Source organism: Danio aesculapii, chromosome 3 (genome assembly GCF_903798145.1).
Source record: "Danio aesculapii chromosome 3, fDanAes4.1, whole genome shotgun sequence".
Lineage (NCBI taxonomy): Eukaryota > Metazoa > Chordata > Actinopteri > Cypriniformes > Danionidae > Danio > Danio aesculapii.
In genome coordinates, this window is record NC_079437.1 from 9,711,110 (window position 1) to 9,737,100 (window position 25,991).

Consider the following 25,991-nt stretch of genomic DNA (forward strand, 5'->3'; position numbering starts at 1 on the left):
CCCGCCCTAAATTACCAATAGCCCTGCCTTAAATCACTAATATCCCCACCCTAAAGAACTAATAGCCCCACCCTAAATAACTGATTGCCCCGCCCTAAATTACTAATAGCCCCACCCTAAAGAACTAATAGCCCCACCTAAATAACTGATAGCCTTGCCCTTAATTACCAATAGCCCTGCCTGAAATCACTAATATCCCCACCCTAAAGAACTAATAGCCCCACCCTATATAACTGATAGCCCCGCCCTAAATTACCAATAGCCCTGCCTTAAATCACTAATATCCCCACCCTAAAGAACTAATAGCCCCACCCTAAATAACTGATTGCCCCGCCCTAAATTACTAATAGCCCCACCTTAAAGAACTAATAGCCCCACCCTAAATAACTGATAGCCCCGCCCTAAATAACCGATAGCCCCGCCCTAAATTATCAATAGCCCTGCCTTAAATCACTAATATCCCCACCCTAAAGAACTAATAGCCCCACCCTAAATAACTGATAGCCCCACCCTAAATAACTGATAGCCCCGCCCTAAATTACCAATCGCCCTGCTTTAAATCACTAATATCCCCACCCTAAATAACTGATAGCCCCACCCTTAATGACTAATAGACCTGCTCTAAAGTAGACTGATAGCTCTGCCCTAAAAGTCATGGTTTTTGATTAAAGATTATGAGGGCAAATGCATTTTTACAGAATAATGACGCACACACGATACATCATTTATAATAAGACCTGCTAAATACATATATAAAAAAATTATTTACATTTAATACTGACTTTAATGTAATCAATCACCTAGGAAAGTATGGTAATATTTAAATCACCATTTATTATATTATATTTACATCACCATAAGGTTATTTTTACCAATTTCAACTTGCAGTGTTTTGCCTTTTACAAAGAAATGTATAATGTAAAATATAATATATTTCATAGATTTATATATATATATTCTATAGTATAAAAGTAAAAATTATTTAGTCATTTAGCAGAAGCTTTTGTCCAACATGACTAAAAAACTACAAATAAAATAACTTCCTGTAAAACTAGTTCTGAATATTATAACCAACAGGTGGCGCTGCTAGCCTTGCAACAAAGCATGACTTTCTCTAATCTATCATTGGCTGAAATTTTAATCGAACTGCTTTACAGAAAAGTTTTGCTATGTTATTTCCAAAAAAACTCTCATCTATATTAAGTTGTTCAACTGGAAATAAAAAATATGTAATGTTCTAGAGTTGCTCACTGAGCTCACGTCTAAAACGCTCACCTTGTTGTTGCTGGTTTTGTGTTCAGGATCTGTGCAGCTGTTGCTGTGAACTGGCCCATCTTCAGATGCTAACAGGCTACATGAGGGACAGCCGGACTGATGGAGACAAACAGGAGAAGGTGAAAGAGGATTACACAGAGCCAAACACCTCACTTACTGTTCAACACAATAAAAAATAGCAGGTAGAAGCTAGACTTTACAATGAAAGAGCCATCATTCAACACTTTGTTGACAATCCTAGTGTGTTTTAGCAGAGTGTTTTTAGCACTTTGCTAATGCATTGGTTAGCATTGCTACAGCAGGCAGTTGCTTTGTGCTGCACCATAAAGCAAGAAAATATATAGTTTTTTTGAAGTGGAGTTTAAAGTGTAAAGTTTTGAAGTTTATTGAACATTTAGATACTTTTTTACATCCAGTACATCTGTTTTTTATGGCTTATATGTTTACTAATAGGTAGTGGTGGAAAGAGTACTGAAAAATCATACTCAAGTAAAAGTACTATGATGTGCCTAAAATGTAGTGCAAGTAGAGTTAAAGTATCTGTTGTAAATATTACTCAAAGTGTGAGTAAAAAGTAGCCCTTTCAAAAGTACTCAAGAGTAGTGAGTAGTGAGAATTACACTGGGAAAAATTGATGCGTTTACATGTAATTTGTAGAGCTGTGAACATGCACTGGTCTCACGGTTCGGTTGCGATTATCATGCCATCGATTAGGCGATATCTCGGTGCATTGACGGTGCTTTCCATAAACAGTTTTATATTTTCTTCACAGCAGAATTCTTGTATTAAAATGTACAAACATATTTATATACTATTTTTAATTTTGTCACTTAATACAAACAGTCAGATATATAAACTGTACCTTTAAACAACACGAGCATTTCTAGCAAATAATATAAACAAATATAAATATCCCGCTCGCTTTCTGATCCTAGTCTACCAAGTTCTCTTACACCCCTTTGATTGGTCACACCCTTAACAAAAATCGCGGTTGGCTCTTGCGCGCTGCGCTCTTCAGAGATGAGTGACACTGATAAGCCTGCGGGTGGCAGCGGCGATCACAGCTGATCCATGACAGACACAGTGGAGAAAACTCTGCAGACGCGCGCACTCATGTCTGTATCCAGAAGTATCGGTGTAAAACAGCCGAGAGGAGAGGAAAAGTCACGCCAGCAGGTCAAATGGGCCCACAGTGAGAGAGAGAGAGAGAGAGAGAGAGAGAGAGAGAGAGAGAGAGAGAGAATGGAGTACTTTCATTCTCTCAATCGCAGTGAAATAGGGGCTTCTGCTGTAAGTGTCAGTGAAAGACTGATCCAGCAAACATACACTTAATGAAATTGTGCAGAGTTTCTGCGTTTTTAAGTAGTTGGAGCGTTGTAAATACTCGCGCTCACCTCCCTCACCATAGTAAGCTACGGCGACATAGCGCATATGAGATAAATGACGTCAGTACATTATAACTGGTTAAGATTATTACTGAACCGATACCGAATTGTCCACGTCTGCATCGCGGTCCACCGAAGAAACAATTAATTTAGACAACCCTCTTAATTTATGTGTGTGTGTGTGTGTGAAAAGTAACATTCTGTAGTGCTTTTAATTATTGCCCAGCAGGCACACAACATTCTAAGACATTAATATTAGATTAGATTTAGGTTGTGATGTCAGGTGACCAAAATTCAATGTTTAGCCAGCGTCTAAGGACAGCGTTATTTTGATGTCCAATAATTACGTTTAAAACAACGTTGATGTTTGGTTGATTTTAGGTTGTGTTGGAAAGTGACCAAAATCCAACGTCGAGCCAACATCTTAATTCAACATCTGATAGATGTTATAGTGGTTACATCTACACAACGTCAAGCTATAACATCATTAGACGTTGATTTTATGTTGTACATTGACAGTTGGTCTAATGTTGGGTTCTAACATCAACGCGATTTTCATTTCCAAACGAAATGCAATATCCCCACACGTCTAAAGATTTTGGACATCTTCTTGGACACTTTTAATGCTTCCAAACTGTTTGCTGCAATTATAAATCTCCCATGTCTAGAGGTTGTTCATTATGAGGCGATTTACCTTCCATGTGTGATTTGATTGGACAGGAATCATAGGACTGATTATTCTAATAAAAATGTAGTGACGACAGGAAAATAGTGGAGTAAAAGTACCAATACTGCACTAAAAATGTACTCAAGGGAAAGTAAAAGTACACATTTAAAAAAAAAAAAAGACAATTTCTGAGAAAAACAACTCAATTACAGTAGTTTGAGTATTTGTAATATGTTACTGTACACCACTGCTAACAGGCTACTGGGTTTAACCAAACAAATAATACAATAATGCAACTTTTGGGTTTGTCCATATTTTTCCATAAGTTTAGGTTGAAATATTTTCAGAGAGTAATGATAATTAATATAATATAGAGCACAAAGAAGAAAAAAGAAACACAATTTGGCTTAAAATGTATCCAATTTGTTGTAGATATGAACATTTTTAATGACCAGGAAGTAATGTGTAAATCCGATATTGTTACACTCGCCTCTTCCATCTTTGCAGTGTCTCACACAGGGGCGCCTACTTATTAAGGATTTCAAGTAAAGATTTTAAATTTTTACTTGCAGAATTTACAGATACATTCAATTTACATGCACTATTTACAGTAGAATTGCAATTTTTACAACCTGGAAGAATGCTGGAAAATAGACCTGAGGAAGGAATGACGGCCATGAAGGAATATAGTTAACATTTTACAAGTTGATTGAACAACTCACAATCAATTATTCACAAAACAATGGAGTTGCCCCCCAACCCCCAGTGACCCCATCCCCACCGCCCCAAAAAAACTCAGGAATTGTGTTGATTTAGTTTGAACAAACAGCAAACGTCCTGAATATCAGGTTTAAGAGTTTATCATTTCTTCTTGGGGAAAAATGAATAGGTTAACAAGTCACGCGACACATTTTGCATGTAGCTATTTGAATTGTTCAGAAACACTAGGTAAGTGGGTGAGCGCCGCTTTTTGTATTTTTGTTTATTATTTTAGGGAGTGTACTTTATTAGCGTCGCATACGCTGAAGATTTCACTTTCTTTTTCACATTTTATTATTTTTTTTAGTAAGTTTAAAGAGGATCTCTATCTGGGGATACTCGGAATGAGATGTTTTAGAGAAAACCAGGCACCAGCTCATCACCAGGCTAATACCATCCCTACAGTGAAGCATGGTGGTGGCAGCATCATGCTGTGGGGATGTTTTTCAGCAGCAGGTACTGTAAGACTAGTCAGGATAGAGGGAAAGATGAATGCAGCAATGTACAGAGATATCCTGAATGAAAACCTGCTTCAGAGTGCTCCTGATCTCAGACTGAGGCGACGGTTCATCTTCCAGCAGGACAATGACCAAAAGCAAACCACCAAAATATCAATGGAGCGTCTTCACAACAACTCAATGAATGTCATTGAGTGGCCCAGCCAGAGCCCAGACCTAAATCCTATTGAACATCTCTGAAGAGATTTGAAAATGGCTGTACACCGTCGCTTCCCATCCAACCTGATAGAGCTCGAGAGGTACTGCAAAGAGGAATGGGCAAAATTTACAAAGAAAAGTGTGCCAAGCTTGTGGCATCATATTCAAAAAGACTTGAGGCTGTAACTGCTGACAAAGATGCATCAACAAAGTATTAAGCAAAGGCTGTGAATACTGATGTACATGTGATTTTTCAGCTTTTTTATTTTTAATAAATTTGCAACAATTTAAAAAAATTTCTTTCACATTGTCAGTATGGGGGATTGTGTGTAGAATGTTGAGGAAATAAATTAATTGAATCCATTTTGGAATAAGTCTGTAACATTAAAAAATGTGGAAAAAGTGAAGCGCTATACTTTCCGCATGCACTGTATGTATTTAATACGGAACTTTTACCAGAAACCGACATATCTACCTTTACAAAATGGTTGATATTTTAGAAATTATGGGACGTGTTGAAAAAAAATGCATTGAGTGTATTAACTAGTGACATTAGGAGTTAAGAAATGCAATCAAAAAATGTTTTTGTTTGTGAGGCAGTTAAAGGAATAAATCAGTGATTCTCAAACCAAGTATCACCTCAGAAAATCACCTCTCTCCAAGTACCCCCATAATGTAGACCTAATTAAGACTTAATGTAGACTTAATTAAGACTTACTGTAGACTTAATTAGTTAAAAAAATTGTAAAAATGAGGTAGATTAATTCCTATTATTAAAAATTATTATAACTGTCAGCCACTTTAACCATTATAAATCAGTGGCTCTCAAACTTTTTTCCACCAAGTACCACCTCAGAAAAAAAAACGTCTCTCCAGGTACCACCATAATGACCAGTATTGAAATACAGTAACATAGTAGACCAGATTAAGCAGCTACAGCACTGCACAGCTCAAAAGAGGCAGATTAATTCCTATTCTTATTAAGAATATTTATTACTGTTAGCCACTTTAAACATTATAAACAAAACATTAAAACAAGAACGTTGGAAAACCTCAAATCTCCCTGCTAATATCTGAACAACAGCAAAAGCGGTGACAGATTTGTGAGCGGCTCTGAAATGTGTGGCATCTGCCGTCTGAATATGCAGAGGATTAAACTCAGGCCTCAGAGATGAACGATCACGACAGACCGAGACAGACTCCACTCGCACTTCTTATCGGATTTTTCCCTGCTATCGCTCTCAAACCCGGGGTCCCATCAGTATTTAAAGTGCACCGATGATGAGAGTATCTCTTTCAAAAGCTGCTGGGTAATGTGGCGTCCTCTGAAAGGTGGCTTGGATGAACGCTGATCGATCGCAGTGGAGAGAAGAAGAGGAGGATGAACATTACGCTCTTTCGCTAATCACTGCGGCGTTTCACACAACGCACCAGCGCGCGCACACACTCATCAGTAAATGGAGAAACGCTGTATGGAGAAACACTTGAGGAAAGCAGCAGCAGAACACACAGACGAAGCATTAACATAAAATACTGTACAAACCCAGCCGGACATTTAAAGTACACATGAAATCAAAACTAGCATATTGATTTTGTTAGCTCACATTGCTAGCTTTGTGTTAAACAATTCATCTGTGCATGTCATTAAGAAAAAGCAATAGTTTGCCCTTGTGATCTATAATTAAAATCTGAAAATGCACTTCCTGTTTGTTTTTCAGTTAAATTCTCAGATTAGGTCTGTCTGAGGTATTGGGCGGGGCTAAATACTTAACCACGCCCCTCCAACTATCAGTTTTAACAACAAACAGAAACAGTAAGGAGGAGGATTCTGTTAGGTTGTAATAACTCTCCCCAAGCCCTCTTCCAGATCTTTCTGAATGAAATGCCTACTTTACTACATCCAATCAGCTCGCAGTAGAAAAAAACAAGCCACGCCCACTGTTTTCTCATCTAATATTCCGTTTCTCAAGGAACTGCATCACAATATTTAAAAAAAACTGTTGCAGCTTCTGGTTCATGCGGACTTTAAAGTCATATCAAAGACCTTAGAGTGACCAAGAGGCAACACTCAATAGAACGTTCCACTGCAACAGCAGCACCCAGCAACAGCCCTGTGATTCCGCCATTTTGGAGTGAAAGCGATCGGCCGTCCATTGGATCTCATTGCTGTCACGATAGCAAGTAGCTGCTTTGTTTTTTTATTTATTCATTAAAAAGTGCATTAAAGTTGAGATACAACCTGAAAGACGACAATACAACACTTACTATCACAATCATCAGCACTTTTAATAGTTTATTTTACAGACTTATAATATGCTGTTGTTCTATTGGAACTTTCATTCCAAAATGGCCGCCGCGTGACACTAGCGGCATCTAGTGGCTGTTTCCCAAACAACAACAGAGGTCATTCTAAGCTCTTTGGTCATATTATATTTACCTGGGGTGTCTGGAATTACCAGAATTCTATAACTACTAGAGTTACCATATAGCGACCATTTTCTGACCATTCTGACGTCAGATTGTCACATCATATGTGCTGAACATTCAAAGCTTCTTTCGTCATACTTAAAGGCTCATACACACTGGGATGCTTTTCGCTCACGTTTATCGTCAGCTTTTTTTGAGATGTTTTTCTCCATTCAAAACTAGGCGATTGCTAAAACCAGAAGTTGCTGAGACTTTTATTTCGGTACACTCCAAAAAAAAATAGAGATTTTGCCGCACAGTTGAGTAATGGATGGGCTCAAACAAAAATAGAATTTGATCATTATTATTAGTACTGTCCTGACTTGTCCTGTTATCTCTTTATTATCATTATTACAAGTATCTCTACCATTGTCATTATTCAGGTTGCTGTAGTTGTAGTAGTAGTCATAGTAGTAGTAGTAGTAGTGGTTGAGGTTGTAGTTTGGGTTTTTGAAGTAGTAGTTGAAGTAGTATCTGTAGTAGTAGATGTCGTTGGTATAGTGGTATCAGAAGTAGTGGATGTGTAGTAGTAGTAGTCGTTGTCGTTGTCTGTGTAGTAGTATCAGAAGCAATAGACGTTGTTGATGTAGATGTTGTAGTAGCAGTCATTCCTATAGTAGTATCAGTAGTAGATGTAGTAGTAGTAGTATCAGTGGTAGTAGTCGTTGTAATAGGTTCAGTAGTAGTACACATTGTAGGAGTAGTAGTGGTTGTGGCTGTAGTAGCAGTAGTAATAGTTGTAGCATTAGAAACTCTCTGTAGTAGTAGTAGTAGTTGGTGTAGTACTTGGGATTTATTTTTATTATTATTATTTTTATTATTGTAGTGGTTGTTGTTAATGATTATTACTGTTGTCCTTTCTTGCTTGTTTACTGTCATTATTACTATCATTATATCACTAGCATTGTTGTCACTCCTTATATAAGTTACTTGCTTCATTTAGTGACTGTTATTGTTCCTTTTGTATGTACTCTGACCTGTTTACCATGTTACCTTTACATGCACACACACACACGCACGCACGCACGCACGCACGCACGCACGCACGCACGCACGCACGCACGCACGCACGCACGCACGCACGCACGCACGCACGCACGCACGCACGCACGCACGCACGCACGCACGCACGCACGCACGCACGCACGCACGCACGCACACACACACACACACACACACACACACACACACACACACACACACACACACGCACCTGCCGGTACTTGATTGTATTGTTGTTGTTTTTTTGTATTTTTGTTATTGTTTCATTTTCCTTGTATTTGCATTATCTCAAATTGTGTACCTTTTGTATATTCTAATAAAATTAAAAAAAAAAAGGAAAAATAGAATTTGTATATCTCTCTTGGGAAAAATCTTTTTAAAATGAATTTCGTGTAGTTTGTCTCTTAATTTTCATATATATTTTTCTTGGTCAGTGATCTACTAGATAAAATAGAAAAACAAATAACATTTGCAGTGAAGTGCTTCAAAACATGTCCGCTATATGCTTCAGTGCCATAACACAAACTGGACTGTCAAATAAAGTAATAATCTAGCCTAAATTAAATTAAAATAGTTTAAAACGCCTTGAATGGTAACATTCCATGCGAGGAGGCTGCGCAGCTGGAGGATCTGAGATGTCTGGGATGCCTGGAGTTTCCCCGGCTCAGGTGCTAATGAGACTGCTGTCTTCACCCCATGCGGGGGATCAATATTTGACTCACTAGTTTTAGACCTTTTGGCAAATGCCTCAATTAAGTTTAGCTGTTTTAAAGAGCGTTTACTCATTTTGAACCTTGTTTTAAACAATAGCTCTCTGAATTGTAAGCTTTAGTATGCTGAAAAACCGCCAGCAAAACTAAAGCCAATAGATTTGTTTACCCATCTCCCACCATGCAAGTACATACACTCTTAAAACACACAAACGCACACCTTCATTTATTCTCCTTGTTTTTTGCTTTGTCAATATATTATAGTGTATACTGTTTAATAATCAGTTTAAATTATGTAATAAATAAATAAATAAATAAATAAATAAATAAATAAATAAATAAGCTGCAATAATTCGCGCCCTCTCATAGTAGGTATGTACAGTGCGTACAGCAGTACGGCTGCAGGTGCCACAGGGTTAAATTGAGTAAACTCACTGTGGACAACATACAACTTAAATATCGATGTAATTTAAACTAAATCTTACATTTAAACAAACAAACAAACAAAAACTCTAAATTTTTCTGATAAAAAATAAAACGAAAAAACATCAACTTTCTATTAAATACAAATCTGGTCTATTTTAATGGCTGTAACAGTATAAGTTGGTGGGAAAAAAATGGGCTTCGGGTCGGACTCGGGCCAAAAAATTTGATGAGCTAGCGGACAAGGGCCGGGCCACAGCCAGGGCCAGGGCCGGGCTAGGGCTTAGATTTAACAGCTCCACATTCATCTAGCCTCGGTGCATCAACTTCCTCATTGGACGAAAGTGAAACTGGGATCACCTCCGCTGTTTTGCACTTGAGCACTTCCAAGGGGTGTTTACTGTTACTTCAGCAGCCCCGGGCACATGAACAAAAGTTGCACCACGTCATAACGAAAAACTAAGCATGAGGCGTTTCTTTAAAAATGAGACTTTTACGCCTGAATTTGCTATTGAATATGCGGTTTTGAAAGTCATTTCTAATATAAAGTCATGTTTTTGCCAACAGAAAGTTATATTTTTGTTAGCAGGAACTGGCAAAGGAGCCACACATACTCAAAGCCATGGGGAAAAGTAGCAAACACTGAAATACATGCAGCCATTTTGACCATTAGCCATTTGGTAATTACAGGTAGAAATACTCATAGCTCTTATGTGTTTTATAATTTTAATAAAATGATTTAATTTAATGAACAAACAAAAAAAAAACACAGTGACTACAAACATCACTGGCTAATATCGTTGATTAAAGCATTTCAGAATAAACCACAAGTGGTGTGTGCGGGATGTAGTGTTGTAGATGCTGTAAGTGTGTGTGAAGCTGACCTTGGCTCTGTCCGGTGCGTCTGCGGGATCGCCGGCCGATGCGGAGACATCTGGACAGAAGGACGAGGAGCTGACGGACGCTCTGATCTCAGACGGAGGAGGAGGACTCATCCACTGACACAACTTCACCTTCCGCCCTGATATCAGGTAAGTCTTCAGACCTGCGGAGGACACAACTATTATTTTTTGCCATTTTCACTTTTTGGCTGAAAGAGAAAACTGTTGAAATAAAGGTTTTATATATATATATATATATATATATATATATATATATATATATATATATATATATATATATATATATATATATATATATATATATATATATATATATATATAAGCAGTGTAATTAAATAAGGTAATGTATTAGAAATGTTTAAATGAAATTATGGATAAATTATTCATAATTTCATTTAAATTAAACATTTACAAGCAATTTAATCCATTAATGTATTAGAAATTAAATGTTTCAAAATAAATATTCATCTATATAATCTATTATCTAAATAACATAAATAATAATAAAAATATTTGTATATTAAAAAAAAATAATATATATATATATATATATATATATATATAATTAAACAATTTTTTTGTATCTAACAAACTTAATATTTCAAAATAAATCAATTCTTGTAAAATAAGAATTTTTTAAAATTAATTAAGTTAAAAGCAACAATTAAGTTACAGTTATCAGCAATTAAGTTACAAGTTACAAGCAACTTAATCTATTAAGGTAATTTATTAGAAATAAAATGTTTTAAAATAAATCAACATTAAAATTCAATCTGGAAAAGAAATAAGATAAATAATAATAATAATAATAATAATAGTTAAAAAATATATATATATACATATATGTAAATTAATTAATTACATATACTAAATAATTCTACAATTATTAAGAATTATTAATATTATGAAACAAAATGACAGTAAATACCTTTTCAATAAACAAATAAATACATTTATAGATTTTATATAATGTATATAATGTATATTATAGAATTATATAATGTATATTATTACTTACTTAATATTTCTAAACTAATCATAAGTTATTTTAAAAAATAATATATAAAAGAACTTTGTCCAAAAAGGTAATGTATTATAAATGTTTAAATTAAATGTTAAAATAAATAATTTATTGATAAATCAAATTAAATGATAAATAATTTTAAAAAAATGCAAGCAACTTAATCTATTATGGTAATTTATTAAAATCACATGTTTTTAAATAAATCAATAGATATAATCACATATCCTCATCTGATCTGGACAAGAAATAAGATAAATAATACTGTCATCATGGCAAAGATAAAATAAATCAGTTATTAGAAATGAGTTATTAAAACTATTATGTTCAGAAATATGTTGAAAAAAATCTCTCCGTTAAACAGAAGTTTGGGAAAAAATAACAGGGGGGCTAATAATTTAGGGGGCTAATAATTCTGACTTCAACTGTATATGTGTGTGTGTATATATATATATATATATATATATATATATATATATATATATATATATATATATATATATATATATATATATATATATATATATATATATATATATATATATACACAAATATATATATAAATACATAATAGTTTTAATAACTAATTTCTAATAACTGATTTATTTTATCTTTGCCATGATGACAGTAAATAATATTTGACTAGATATTTTTCAAGACACTTCTATACAGCTTAAAGTGATATTTAAGGGCTTAACTAGGTTAATTAGGTAACTAGGCAGGTTAGGGTAATTAGGCAAGTTATTGTATAATGATGGTTTGTTCTGTAGACGATTGAAAAAATATATAACTTAAAGGGGCTAATAATGTTGACTTTAAAATGTTTTTTTAAAAACCAAAAACTGCTTTTATTGTAGCCGAAATAAAACAAATAAGACTTTCTCCAGAAGAAAAAATATTATCAGGCATACTGTGAAAATTTTCTTGCTCTGTTAAACATCATTTGGGAAATATTTAAAATAGAAAAAAGAAAAAAATCAAAGGGGGGCTAATAATTCTGACTTCAACTATATATATATATATATATATATATATATATATATATATATATATATATATATTTTTTTTTTTTTATAAAATAAAAATAAAAAATTTACATTATTAATAAATTGAATTAAAGGCTACATTTCTACAAATTACAAGCTACTTAATCTATTAAGGAAATTTATTAAAAATAACATGTTTCAAAATAAATCAATATTCATAGATATAATCTTTTATCCTCATCTGACCTAAAAAAGAAATAAGATAAATATAAATTATAAATTCTAAAATAAGAGAAATAAGATTTTCACAGTATGTCTGATAATATTTTTTCTTCTAGAGAAAGTCTTATTTGTTTTATTTGGGCTAGAATAAAAGCAGTTTTTAATTTTTTATACACCATTTTAAGGCCAATATTATTAGCCCCTTTAAGATATATATTTTTGTTGATAGTCTACAGAACAAACCATCATTATACAATAACTTGCCTAATTACCCTAACCTCATTCAATCTGGAACCGAAATAAGAGCTTGCTACAATCTGGATTTACTCACTCCTTACTAAAAATTTGCACTCAAACTGCCTCCAGTTTCTACTAAAAAATGAGTAAACCAGACGACAAAAAAACAAGCTGAAAACCCGACTGGCATCCAGCATCTCCAGCTCTAAATAAAGAAGACATTAGCTTGAGAGATGATTTGTGTGCTGATTTCTCCATTCACACCCAGCAGGCGCTCACTGTTTCCCTAAAGTCATCAGACGAGACGCCAAATGATCAAACCTCCTCTCAGTCTCTCTATTTTTTTCTGGAAAGACGCTTGGAGATGCACATAAAATCCACAGGGAAGCAAGAGAAATCATCGGCTGTGAGAGGTGAAGTGTTTTATAGAGTCGGTAAAACACTGTCAGATATCTGCGAGCGACTAAACCCCGTCTGGGCCAATGTCAATGTTGTGCTGAGCGCCTGTGTTCCTGTAATTCACCTGTCAGAGGAGATCGCAGCACAAAAGAGACACAGAAACACTCCATATGGCCAGCCCGAGAACACTTAAACACCATGAATATTTAACAGGCTTCAATAAAGGACAACTCGTTTCGGACAGTTCGCCAACACGATGACCTTGTAGAAAAAAACAACACCGGCTCATTGGAAATACATGCTTCAGCGTATATATGTGTGAAAAAAACTTACTTCAACATACGTCTGACTGCACGTTTGTAGGTGAAATGAACACTAGGGGGCAGTATGACGACAATAACGTTTGTTCCTTTTCACACTAATGATATTTACAGGGACATCTTATTGACAAATAAAGCATTATTTTGTGCAGTTCCAAATAAATACCACAAAACAACTTAACAATGTCTATGTAAATTAGACAAAATTGGAATATCGCATAAAATATTCGCGAATAAAACACGTATAGAAGAAGTAGGACTCACTCTGCACTCTCCATATGCACCAGACACTTTCTTGTCAACACACACAAAGCATGTTTCTGGAAAACACTGTGCGATCCTGAGTGTGCTTCACACAGGTGAGTGAGCTTGACAAACCACCTGTAGGGCAAACTCTTTCCTCTCCATATGCACCAGACACTTTCTAATCAACAATCCATGTTGAGAACTGAGAACACTCTTAAAGTCCATCAATATTTAACAGGCATCAACAAAGGACAGCTCATTTCGGACAGTTCGCCAACACGTTGACCTTTAGGAAAAAACAACAACACAGGCTCATTTGAAATGCAAGCTTTAACCTATATATTTGCGGAAAAAAAATTCAATATACGTTTGACTGCAGTTTGCAGGTGAAATGAACACTTGGGGGCAGTATGACGGCACAAACCTTTGTTATATTATATTTTATTTTATTTTATTTTATTTTATTTTATTTTATTTTATTTTATTATATATTTATTATATTATATTATATTATATTATATTATATTATATTATATTTTATTTTATTATATTATATTATATTATATTATATTATATTATATTATATTATATTATATTTTATTATATTTTATTATATTATATTATATTATATTATATTATATTATATTATATTTTATTATATTATATTTTATTATATATTATATTTTATTATATATTATATTTTATTATATTATATTATATTATATTTTATTATATTATATTTTATTATATTATAGTATATTATATTATATTATATTATATTATATTATATTATATTATATTATATTATATTATATTATATTATATATTATATTTTATTATATTATATTTTATTATATTATATTTTATTATATATTATATTTTATTATATTATATTATATTATATTATATTATATTATATTATATTATATTATATTTTATTATATTATATTATATTATATTATATTATATTATATTATTATTATATTATATTATATTATATTATATTATATTATATTATATTATATTATATTATATTATATTTTATTTTATATTTACCCAGTTTTTATCCAAAACAAGAAACACATCCCCCAATAAATAAACAAATAAATAAAAAAATATATCTATAATTTATGGCAGAGGCCATATGGTACACCTAATTAACCTACCGCATGAATATGAATTATGCAAATGTAAATCAAAGCAAAATATTAGCCATGGAATGACTGCTTATCTCTTCGCACAATGCACTGTCTATTTCATATTCATTGGTATACATAATCAACAAAATTCTGTATGTATCTGTTTGTATTTGTATTGATTAAGTAGCAAGAGCAAGTTTCCAGAGCGGCTGTTGAAATATTGATCAGCTCTACTGTAAACATCCCGTTAATGGTGTTATTCAGACTGAATCTGGCATGCTGCTCTGACACCAGTAAAACATCATCAGACTTCGTATCTTCTTTTACACACAGTCTGCCAGATTTATAGATTTATTGACACACGTCATGTCTCTGGATATACTGATGGACCAGTAATAATGTTCAAGTATGAATATCAATGCAGAACTTCATGAAAAGCCTAAAACATCACATAAGGTTATATTCACCATGTGACATTGGATCACAAACCAGTCATAATGGTCACTTTTTGGAAACTAAGAAGTATACATCATCTGGAAGTTGTATAAATAAGCTTTTCATTGATGGATGTTTTGTTGGGATAGGAAAACATTTGGTTGAGATGCAACTATTTGAAGATCAGGAACCCGAGGGTACAAAAAAATCTCAATATTGAGGAAATTGCCTTTAAAGTTGGCCAAATTAAGTTCTAAGCCATGCATATTATTAATAAAAAATGAAGTTTTGATATATTTATGGTTGGTATGTCTTCATAAAACATGATTTTTACTTAATACTGAATGATTTTGGCGTAAAAAAAACGCAATTTAACCCATATGTATTGTTAGCTAGTCCCATAAATACAATACAATACAATACAATACAATACAATTCAATTCAATTAAATTCAATTCAATTCATGTTCATTTATATAGCGCTTTTACAATGTAGATTGTGTCGAAGCAGCTTAACATAGAAGTTCTATGTTATAAAGTAAATAAATATACAGTACGTGTACAACTTAAGCCGTGTTTTTATTTTTGTTAAACCACAGTTTCAATTTTTTTTACCATATGTATAAATGTTGTCAGTCTTCATTACGATGTTATTGACCCTAGAGGAACACCGGTTGAGAGTCTCATCGAGTTCAAGTTATGATAATCAATTTTTACAGCTTGCGAAGATGTAAAACGATAAGATTCAATTAAATTTAAAAACTTTGCAGAATTTTTTTTAATGCAACAGATTCTTATGGTTACCCAATGTTATATTTTTGATTTAGTGGCTAATTTGTTTGAAATCGTTCGATCTCATTAGTACAATTTAGTATGATTTGCTCATACCCCACTGATGGTTGTGAAAGGAGTGAGGTTGGGTGCCATGCCTCCTTTTAAAAATTGTATATTTTCATACGACTGAACTCTTACGAATCAGCCACTAAACTGACAAGACAAAAAATATTTACGTTTCCTTGCGAAATCAGGCTAAAAATTATCATTCTAAAATGTAACCCAATAGCTCTGTTTCCATCTAGAGTTATGATTATCCATTTTTATAACTTCTGAAGATGTAGAAAGATGAGATTCAGTTAAATTTAATGCAACAGATTCTTATGGTTTAACGTAATCTCATGGCAATTCGTAACTTTATGATTTAGCGGCTAATTAATATCAAATCGTATGATCTCATTTGTACAATTTAGTATGATTTGCTCATCCTTAATTAAATTTTACATTTTCTTATGCCTGAACTTGTTCAAATTTATACAAATTAGTCACTAAACTGACAAAACCTAAAATAGTTACGTTTCCTCGTGAAAAAAATTATCATTAAAAAAATGTACCCTACAACTTGAGCTATGCTATTACTTTTTTAAACCATCTTTAAACCTTTTCGTAACCTCTTCTACATTTTTTACCACATGTACTGTATAAATGACTGTGTTGTCAGCCTTCATTACAATGTTACACTGTTGGCACACCTTGGGTAAATCATTAATGTACATGCTGAAGAGAATCGGCCCCAATATTGACACCGGTTAAAATGCTCATTCAGTTAGAGTTATGATAATCCATTTTTACTACTTGCAAAATTGTAGAAAGATGATTCGGTAACTCTATTTTGATGGTCTATTTGAGTATTAGTAGACTGTCTGCTTAATATCTGTTGATATGCTCCTTCAACAGACATTTAACTGACTATAAGAAACTTTGCAATTACATGCCATCATACACTAACCCTAACCCCAAGTTAACAGTCTCCTTATAATCTAATGAGGATCAGCGGGCATGTAGATGCAATGTAACTTAAATTCAACAAATGGACCATCAAAATAAAGTGTGACCAAGGATTCAATTAAATTTAAGACCCTTGTAGAAAAATAACATTTAATTTCATGGTTTACAGTAAAAAATGAACCTGATAGCCTGTTCCATCCAAAGATGCTAAATAAAGGTATGCACAAAATTAATATTGCATAAAACATTTAGCAAATAAAGCACCATGTCCATCCAATGAGTCAATTAAAACAAAAAAGCTTATGTTGAGTTTGTCCATATTTGACCCAACGTTGGGTTTATGACAACCCATGATCTTTCATCTGAGAAATATCGGTTACGAAGTATGCTATCCATCTTAGATGCAGAAAAGCTAGTCCATGCTTTTATGACCTCTAGGCTGGATTACTGTAATGCTCTGTTTGCTGGCTGCCCAACATCCTCTATTAACAAACTTCAACTAGTACAAAATGCAGCTGCCAGAGTTCTTACCAAGTCTAGAAAATATGATCACATCACCCCAATTTTATCCTCCTTACACTGGCTGCCTGTTAAGTTTCATGTTGAATTTAAAATACGGGTTCTTACCTATCATTTATGGCTCCTAAACTCTGGAATAGCCTTCCTGATAATGTCCGAGGCTCAGACACACTCTTGCAGTTCAAAACTAGATTAAAGGCCTATCTTTTTAGTAAAGAATACACTCAGTGCATCACTTAGCAGTGTGATACATGAATGTGCTCCATGCAGGTTTCTGCATCTCATTTACTGAATTTGCCATTTTTGCTGTGTGTATAGCCCTCGTGATAATTAAGTACGATCTTCACCTGTGTGTGTGTATCAGTCCAGATAGTCTGCAACTGTCGCAGGTGTTGATTGGTGCTAAGCATCATGGTAGTTGTAGTTTGGTTAAGTGGTAGCATTGTAGTTCTCTAGCGATCTGCATAGGCTAGATCTCTGGTGATTGTGACAGAATTATTAGCCCCCCTGTTTATTTTCCCCCAATTTCTGTTTAACAGAAAGATTTAACACATTTCTAAACATAATAGTTTTAATAACTCATTTCTAATAACTGATTTATGTTATCTTTGCCATGATGACAGTAATATTTTACTTGATATTTTCAAGATACAAGTATTCAGCTTAAAGTGACATTTAAAGGCTCAAGGGGGCTAATAATATTGACCTTAAAATGCCTTTTAAAAAAATTTAAAACTGCTTTTATTCTAGCCGAAATAAACAAATAAGACTTTCTCCAAAAAAAAAAACATATTATAGGAAATACTGTGAAAAATTCCTTGCTCTGTTAAACATAATTTGGGAAATATTTGAAAAAGAAATTCTCAGGAGGGCGAATCATTCCGACACTAAAAAAGTCAAATGATTAACCAATTCAGTCTCTGACTGTAGCTCATTCAACCGTGTAGTTCAGTGTAGTTCAGTTTCTCCTATTCAGCTGCTAATTTTAGAAAAGGTCAAATAACAGAGAAACACTAAGCACGAGTAATGTGTCGACGTTTCAAAACTAAAGCGATCAAAACAACAGGAGCAGCTCTCCTTCTCTTTTCTTCTCTTCTCTCAGGGACGCGGCAGTGAAAGAAACACTCATCTGAATGAATGAATGAGAGACAAGAGCTGCTGAAGACACACAGGAGACTCTCTTCAATCTGCCTGCGCCGACTGCTAAATCAAAAAAACACACATAATAGTCTCTGATCAAACACAAAGCATCTTAATGGTTCTATAAATAGGCTTCATTTTTCTCCGGCTCTATCTTCCTCAAACATGAGCCGGGGAAGAAGACGAGGAACGTCTCGGATGGTCTTAAGCGTAATTAACGCACAATAAAAGCCTCACCTCCCACAATACACCGGCGGATAATTAAAAGTGTCGGAGCAGGGATGATGAGCGGGTCACATCTCCAGACGAACCGCACAGACCCGGAGCCAACCAGACACAATTCACAGTCAATTCACAACCGCAGACGCAGAGAGCTTTACCTGCTGATGACTGACAGTGTGAAGGGAACTATAGGCACAACAGCACCCTGGATCAAATATTATAGGATATACTGTAGCATATGCTTTAATGTACAGTACTGTGCAAAAGTCTTAGCATCTAAGACAATATACAAACAAATAATATGGGAAATGTGTACACAATATTCAGAACAAAATTACTTTTAGAATCAAAAGACGAGCATCAAAAGCCTGTGTTTAACGTGACCTCTTTAGCACCTGGAACTTTTTGTTGAGTCTTTTGCGAAATGATGTGCTATTTAACATCAAGCATCTTTCAGCATTTCTAAGAGTTCTTCCTTAGATTTAGCATGTTCAATCTTCCTTTTTCTCTTCAGGTGAGTCTGATACTGCCTATAGTACTGCCTATACATTCTGTCAATAATATTCAGGTCTGGACTCTGTGGAGGCCACTTCATGACTGTCTTTGTTTCATCAGCTGTTTTTCTCTCCAAATATGATTTCCTTTTCAATAGGAATTACACGACGAGTTTAAACCTGTCTGTACTTTTTAGCATTCACAATCCCATAATTTCAGGCAATACTGACAAAAGCTCTGGCAGAAATCCAGACCAAACCAAGACAGAAACTTCGGTATTTTTCATTCACTCTTCCATCTTTATCTAACTCGTTCCTTCATATGTCTTAAACAATTAGACCCTAATAATCCAACTAGAGCCTGTATTTTCTGGTTGTATTTTAATAACGAGAATGAGAAGTAATATATAATGTCATTATACCCTCACTAAACCAATAAATGTAACTGTGGCGCTAAGACTTTTGTACAGTACTGTATTTATTTATAAAACTGTCATGCCTTTGTAAACTCTCATCTGGACTACTGCAATTCACTTTATACACAGTTTCACAGTAATGCGCTAATGTATTCTAATTACATGTTTGTGAATGCAGTAATGTAATGAATTACATTTTAAATTTGCATCATTTGATTATGGTTACTAAAGTCATTGTAATTGTGTTACTTACGTTACAAATATACATTTTAGAAGAAAAAAATGCTTATTTTAAATCACATTTTCTGCTGCAACGTCAGTTAATGAGCATGCGCTTTTAAATAGCTGAAGAACGCAAGCTGAAATAGCTGCTGTCGAGAGTGGTTGCTTCTTCAAGTGGAAATACAGACATTACTTTGATTTCATTGAGCATAAAAACAAAAACATTGCTGTGAAATGCGGTCTATGTCCAGTCTCCATAGAACTTTCGACTGCTTTTAACTCGACCAGCAACTGAACAGAAAGCATTCTTCGACAACACTCGTCACCAAGGAGGACACCGGCGCACAAAAACACGGCAGTCCAACTCAGCCTAAACAGGCTAAATTGTTTTGTTTTTTTTGTGCAGGATCGGGAGTGTAGGTATCCTCTGAATGTGAAGAGAAGCATAGCTGCTTATGGGGTTGTTCACAAATTGCGACTTTTGTATGTGCAATTTCATTGTTTCCAATGGAGGCGCATGGCTTGCGCACATGTATTCAAAGCACATGTTGCGCACGCTCACATTTTCCAGGCGCACCAGTTGAAAACCGCAAGTCATGCGACAAGGACTGACCAATCAGCTTCATTCTTTGTACGGAATATACACATTTCGGTAGACTAATTACCTCAAACAAACCCAGAACACCCAAACACTGCAGTGCTTTTTCATACTATGGATGTCAATGGTTACCGGGACCCAGTTTTCTTTATGTCTTCTTTTGTGTTAAAAAAAACAAACAGTTTTGGAACAAGTGAATGATGAGAGAATTTTAAGTTGTGGACAAACTCTAAGTCTTTTGAATATGTCAAACTGCTGTGATCAACCCATTGTAATGGTTTTAAATGAGTATTAAATTACTGAAAGAGCTGTAATTTATTTTGTATTTTTATAGGTATATTTCATCTTTTTCATATTCTCTATTTTCATCTGTTTCTGTGTGGAGTTCCTCCGGGTGCTCCGGTTTCCCCCACAGTCTAAAGACATACGGTACAGATGAACTGGGAAGGCTAAATTGTCCATAGTGTATGAGTGTAAATGAGTGTGTGTGGATGTTTCCCAGAGATGGATTGCGGCTGGAAGGGCATCCGCTGCGTAGAACATATGCTGGATAAGTTGACGGTTCATTCTGCTGTGGCGACCCCGGATTAATAAAGGGACTAAGCTGAAAAGAAAATGAATGAATGAACTTCAAAGTAAAGTAATTAGTAATGTAATCAGATTACAATTTTCTTGTAGTAGTCTGTAATTTGTAATTTTTTACTTTTTTAAAAGTAACTTACCCCAGTGTTTCCCAACCCTGTTCCTGGAGGCACACCAACAGTACATGTTTTGGATGTCTCCCTTATCTGACCTATTCATTTCAGGTTTTTGAGTCTCTTCTAATGTTCTGATGAGTTGATTCAGGTGTGTTTGATAAGGGAGAGGTTGAAAATGTGTACTGTTGGTGTGCCTTCAGGAACAGGGTTGGGAAACACTGACTTACCCAACACTGTTTACTTTATGCTGGCATTACCCAAACCTTTCTTCATCAGTCACACTCATAACTTAATGTTGCTGTTGCTTGCATGCTGACTAAGAGTCACAAACACAGCACATCACGCCTGCCCTTTACTCTCTCCACTGGCTCCCTTTTCAAATCAGAATTAATTTTAAGTTACTTTCTGTGAGATTTTAAATGGCAAGGTAAGATAAGTTTATCTATATAGCATATTTCATATACAGTGGCAATTAAAAGGGCTTTACATAAACATAAGTAAAAGAGACAAGTAAAAATAAAATAGAAACAAATAATATAAAAACAGATGAAAACAGTGTAAAGACAGTTTTTCCATATTCCAAAACACCGGTGTATCATATTTTCTCATTTTACTCTGGGACTTCCCCATTCTGGTTCCAAAACTGTGGAATAGTTTGTGGAAAGTGTTTGAATTCAAAGTTAAAACTTGGATTCAAATTTATAATCAGCCAATCACATGGCAGCAACTCAATGCATTTAAAGACGATCTGCTGCAGTTCAAACCGAGCATCAGAATGAGGAAAAAGGTGATTAAGGTGACTTTGAACATGGCATGGTTGTTGGTGATAGATGGGCGTGTCTGAGTATATCAGAAACTGCTGATCTACTGGGATTTTCACGCACAACCATCTCTAGGGTTTAGAGAGAATGGTCAGAAAAAGAGAAAATATCAGATGAGCGGCAGTTCTGTGGGCGCAAATGCCTTGTTGATGCCAGAGGAGAATGGCCAGACTGGTTTCAGCTGATAGAAAGGCAACAGTAACTCAAATAACCACTCGTTACAATCGAGGTATGCAGAAGAGCATCTCTGAACACACAACACGTCCAACCTTGAGGCAGATGGGCTACAGCAGCAGAAGAACACATCGGGTGCCACTCCTGTCAGCTAAGAACAGGAAACTGAGGCTACAATTCACACAGGCTCACCAAAATTGGACAATAGAAGATAAAAAAAAACATTGCCTGGTCTGATGAGTCTCAATTTCTGCTGCGACATTCGGATGGTAGGGTCAGAATTTGGCATCAACAACATGAAAGCATGAATCCATCTTGCCTTGTATCAACTCTTCAGACTGGTGGTGGTGTCGTAATGGTGTGGAAGATTTTTTATTGCCACACTTTGGGCCCGTTAGTACCAATTGAGCAACAAGTCAACAGCAAAGCCTACCTGAGAATGTGCTGACCATGTCCATACCTTTATGACCACAGTGTACCCATCTTCTGATGGCTACTTCCAGCAGCTTCCAACATAAAAATGAGTTCACTGTACTCAAATGGCCTCCACAGTCATCAGATCTCAATCCAATATGGCATCTTTGGGATGTGGTGGAACGGGAGATTCACTGCGTGATGCTATTATGTTAATATGAACCAAATTCTCTGAGGAATATTTCCAGTACCTTGTTGAATATATGTGTACCTAATAAAGTGGCAGATGAGTGTACATTTGTTATATACGCATACATGTCTTTGTTTTGTCAAATAAACTATTAACTCTCTATTAACTATTAAACACTATGAAGCAGTGTTTTCTTCTTCTCATTATGATTTCTTCTTCTCTGATTGATTGAACATGAGGAATATTCACTTTGAGGGCATGCAGCGACAGCTCAGAATGAATAAGCAATGACCGTGTTTCTGAATCACACCCTACTGTCAGCGCCTGCTGTCGCCGGTCATCTTTTATCATTAAATCAGACTGTTTTATGATTCATCGTCTCAATGCTACTGACATTTCGCCTGAGGTTGCGAGAACAAATGAGCCAAACGGCAGAGGCAGACTAGAGAGAAGAAAAGAAAAAGAATAAAGAAAGAGAGAGAGAGAGAGAGAGCACAGGTACACCCCTTCATTCAATTCTCATTTGGCAGGCTATTTCAGAAATAGGAAATCAAAACTGACCCACTTACTTTTTAATGAAAGATCTTATTATACTCATGTTGAAAGTTTAAATTACATTAAATAGACCACTTCACCAGGGCAAATGACTTTGGGTTATTATTGTTACATTTAGAATGCTAATCATGTGCGTTGAACTTAAAGGATAGTTTACTCATCCATTCATTATCCTTCCGCATAGTCTCTATTTCAGAGGTCGCCACATCGAAATGAACCACCAACTATTCCAGAATAAGTTTTACACAGCGGATGCCCTTCCAGCTGCAACGCAGTACTGAAAAACACCCATACACTCTCACATTCACACACACACTCATATACTACGACCAGTTTAGTTCATCCAATTCACCTACCTGTATAATCATCACAAATACTGCAGAATACCTATTGGAACCCCCATGGACCTAAGATTCTCAAATTAATCAGTCAAGTTTGGTGAAGGAAAAATCATGGTTTGGGAGTTACATTCAGTATGGGGGCGTGCAAGAGATCTGCAGAGTGGATGGCAACATCAACAGCCTGAGGTATCAAGACACTTGTGTTGCCCATTACATTACAAACCACAGGAGAGGGCAAACTCTTCAGCAGGATAGCACTCCTTTTCATACATAGCAAAGAACGTCAAGGTGCTCCACGATTGGCCAGCCCAGTCAACAGATATGAACATTATTGAGCATGTCTGGGGTAAGATGAAGGAGGAGGCACTGAAGATGAATCCAAAGAATCTTGATCAACTCGAGTCCTGCAAGAACGCTTTCTTTGCCATTCCAGATGACTTTATTAATAAGTTATTTGAGTCATTGCAGAGATGTATGGATGCAGTCCTCCAAGCTCAGAGTCATACACAATATTCATTCTGTTTCCACTGCACCAAGACTTTATATTCTATACTGGACATTATTTCTGTTAAGTGACGAGACTTTTGTCTGAGCAAAATCAGACCTTACTGCCCTAATGAAATAATTCAAAATCAAGGCATGGCCATATTTTATTTTGGTCAAATAAATGTAATCTAGAGGCCTTTGCCTTTCATTTAAGCCACTTCTGATACTCCTGATGATTAACTCGAAGTCGAGTTATTATTTGTTGCTCCTAAAACTTGGATAGGTGACAAGACTTTTGTCAGATAGTGTATAATGTTTTGTTACGGTTATAAAATTCCCATTTTGCTTCTGGAGGTGCAGATAATAATTTTGTTTTGCTTGTATATGTATGTTTTGACACTCAAAGTTGTCGGTAGCCACTGACTTCCATTTTCTGAACCAACAAAGAGGCACTTTTCAGCTTCAAAACTTGCTGTACTGAAGAAGAAGAAAGTCACTTACATTGTAGATGGCCTTGGGTAAATAAACTGAGCATTTTTTTGGGGGGGTATAGATTCACTAATGTAAATAAAATATGTATCTTATATAAGGTTATGCTCATATAATACAAACTAAGAGGATTTAGTCATTTTCATTCAACACATCTATTCCCAGTCATTATGAAAATGAGCTTCTCAAAAATATTATTAGCCAAGCAAGTTCTTTTGTTATCAACATAGTTCGGCGATTTAGCAGTTCCCAAATCTATCCTTTCCACAAATATTCACAAATCAGCATCACAAATTTGTGTGGTGTATCTGAAATATATCCAAAAATATGATTTTTTTTCCAAATAGACCTATTAATTTCATCTGGTGAATGTATACTCAATATCTCAATATGTGTTGTGGAAAAATAAAAATATCGCAATGTCAGTTTTTTCTAATATCGGTCATTTGTCAGACATTTGTGAGAAAACATATATACTTTGGTGCAGATCCTGAACTGTTGCTATTTAAACCAGAAGCTAGCCAATTTTCAGCTGCTGCATAATATCATTGTGCCTGCTTCAGCCATGGTACTGCATCAAACTCCCTTGATTATTATGCCAGAATGAGAGTATAGTTCCTACACTCTCAGAAATAAAGGTACGGGAGCTGTCACTGGGGTGGTACCTTTTCAAAAGATAAACATTTGTACTTAAGGGGTCCATATTGGTACCCCAAAAGTATATATTAGTACGTAAAATTTGTAAGAGGAACACTTTTGTATTTTTTAGGTACTAATATGTACCCTTGAGGTATTAATATGGACCTTTCAGGTACAAATTTGTACCTTTTGAAAAGGTACCACCGTTATTTCTGAGAGTGTAGCCATATTGACTTTGAAATTAGCAACTTTGCATTTTCTGTTGGGCTAGGTGTATGAGGTAACTACAGAAGTGCCAGTCTTTAAATAGAAAAATTATTGAAACACTGTGAGAAAGATGCTAATGGTCTAATCTGATTCAATGATCTATGCTAAGCTAAGCTAAGCTAAGCTAAAAAGGCTCCCGTCAGAGTCTGAAATTGGCTGAATTAACTCAAAAATGGTGAAACGCAACAGTTTAACTATGGAGGAGTTGTAAAATGAGCCTATTTCCAAAAAAAGTGGAATGATCCTTTAGCACAGGATGATGAAAACCCAGCAAG

The 25,991-nt window shown here is 34.9% G+C and overlaps 1 protein-coding gene across 1 annotated transcript in view; it reads right to left on the reverse strand.

The window, feature by feature from the left end:
- The window catches only part of LOC130217188 (adenylate cyclase type 9), a 128,845-nt gene that overhangs the window by 21,839 nt on the left and 81,015 nt on the right, over window positions 1-25,991 (reverse strand). The window contains 2 exon segments of the mRNA XM_056449249.1: window positions 1,276-1,371; window positions 10,228-10,388. Coding sequence (XP_056305224.1) covers window positions 1,276-1,371; window positions 10,228-10,388 — 257 coding nt within the window.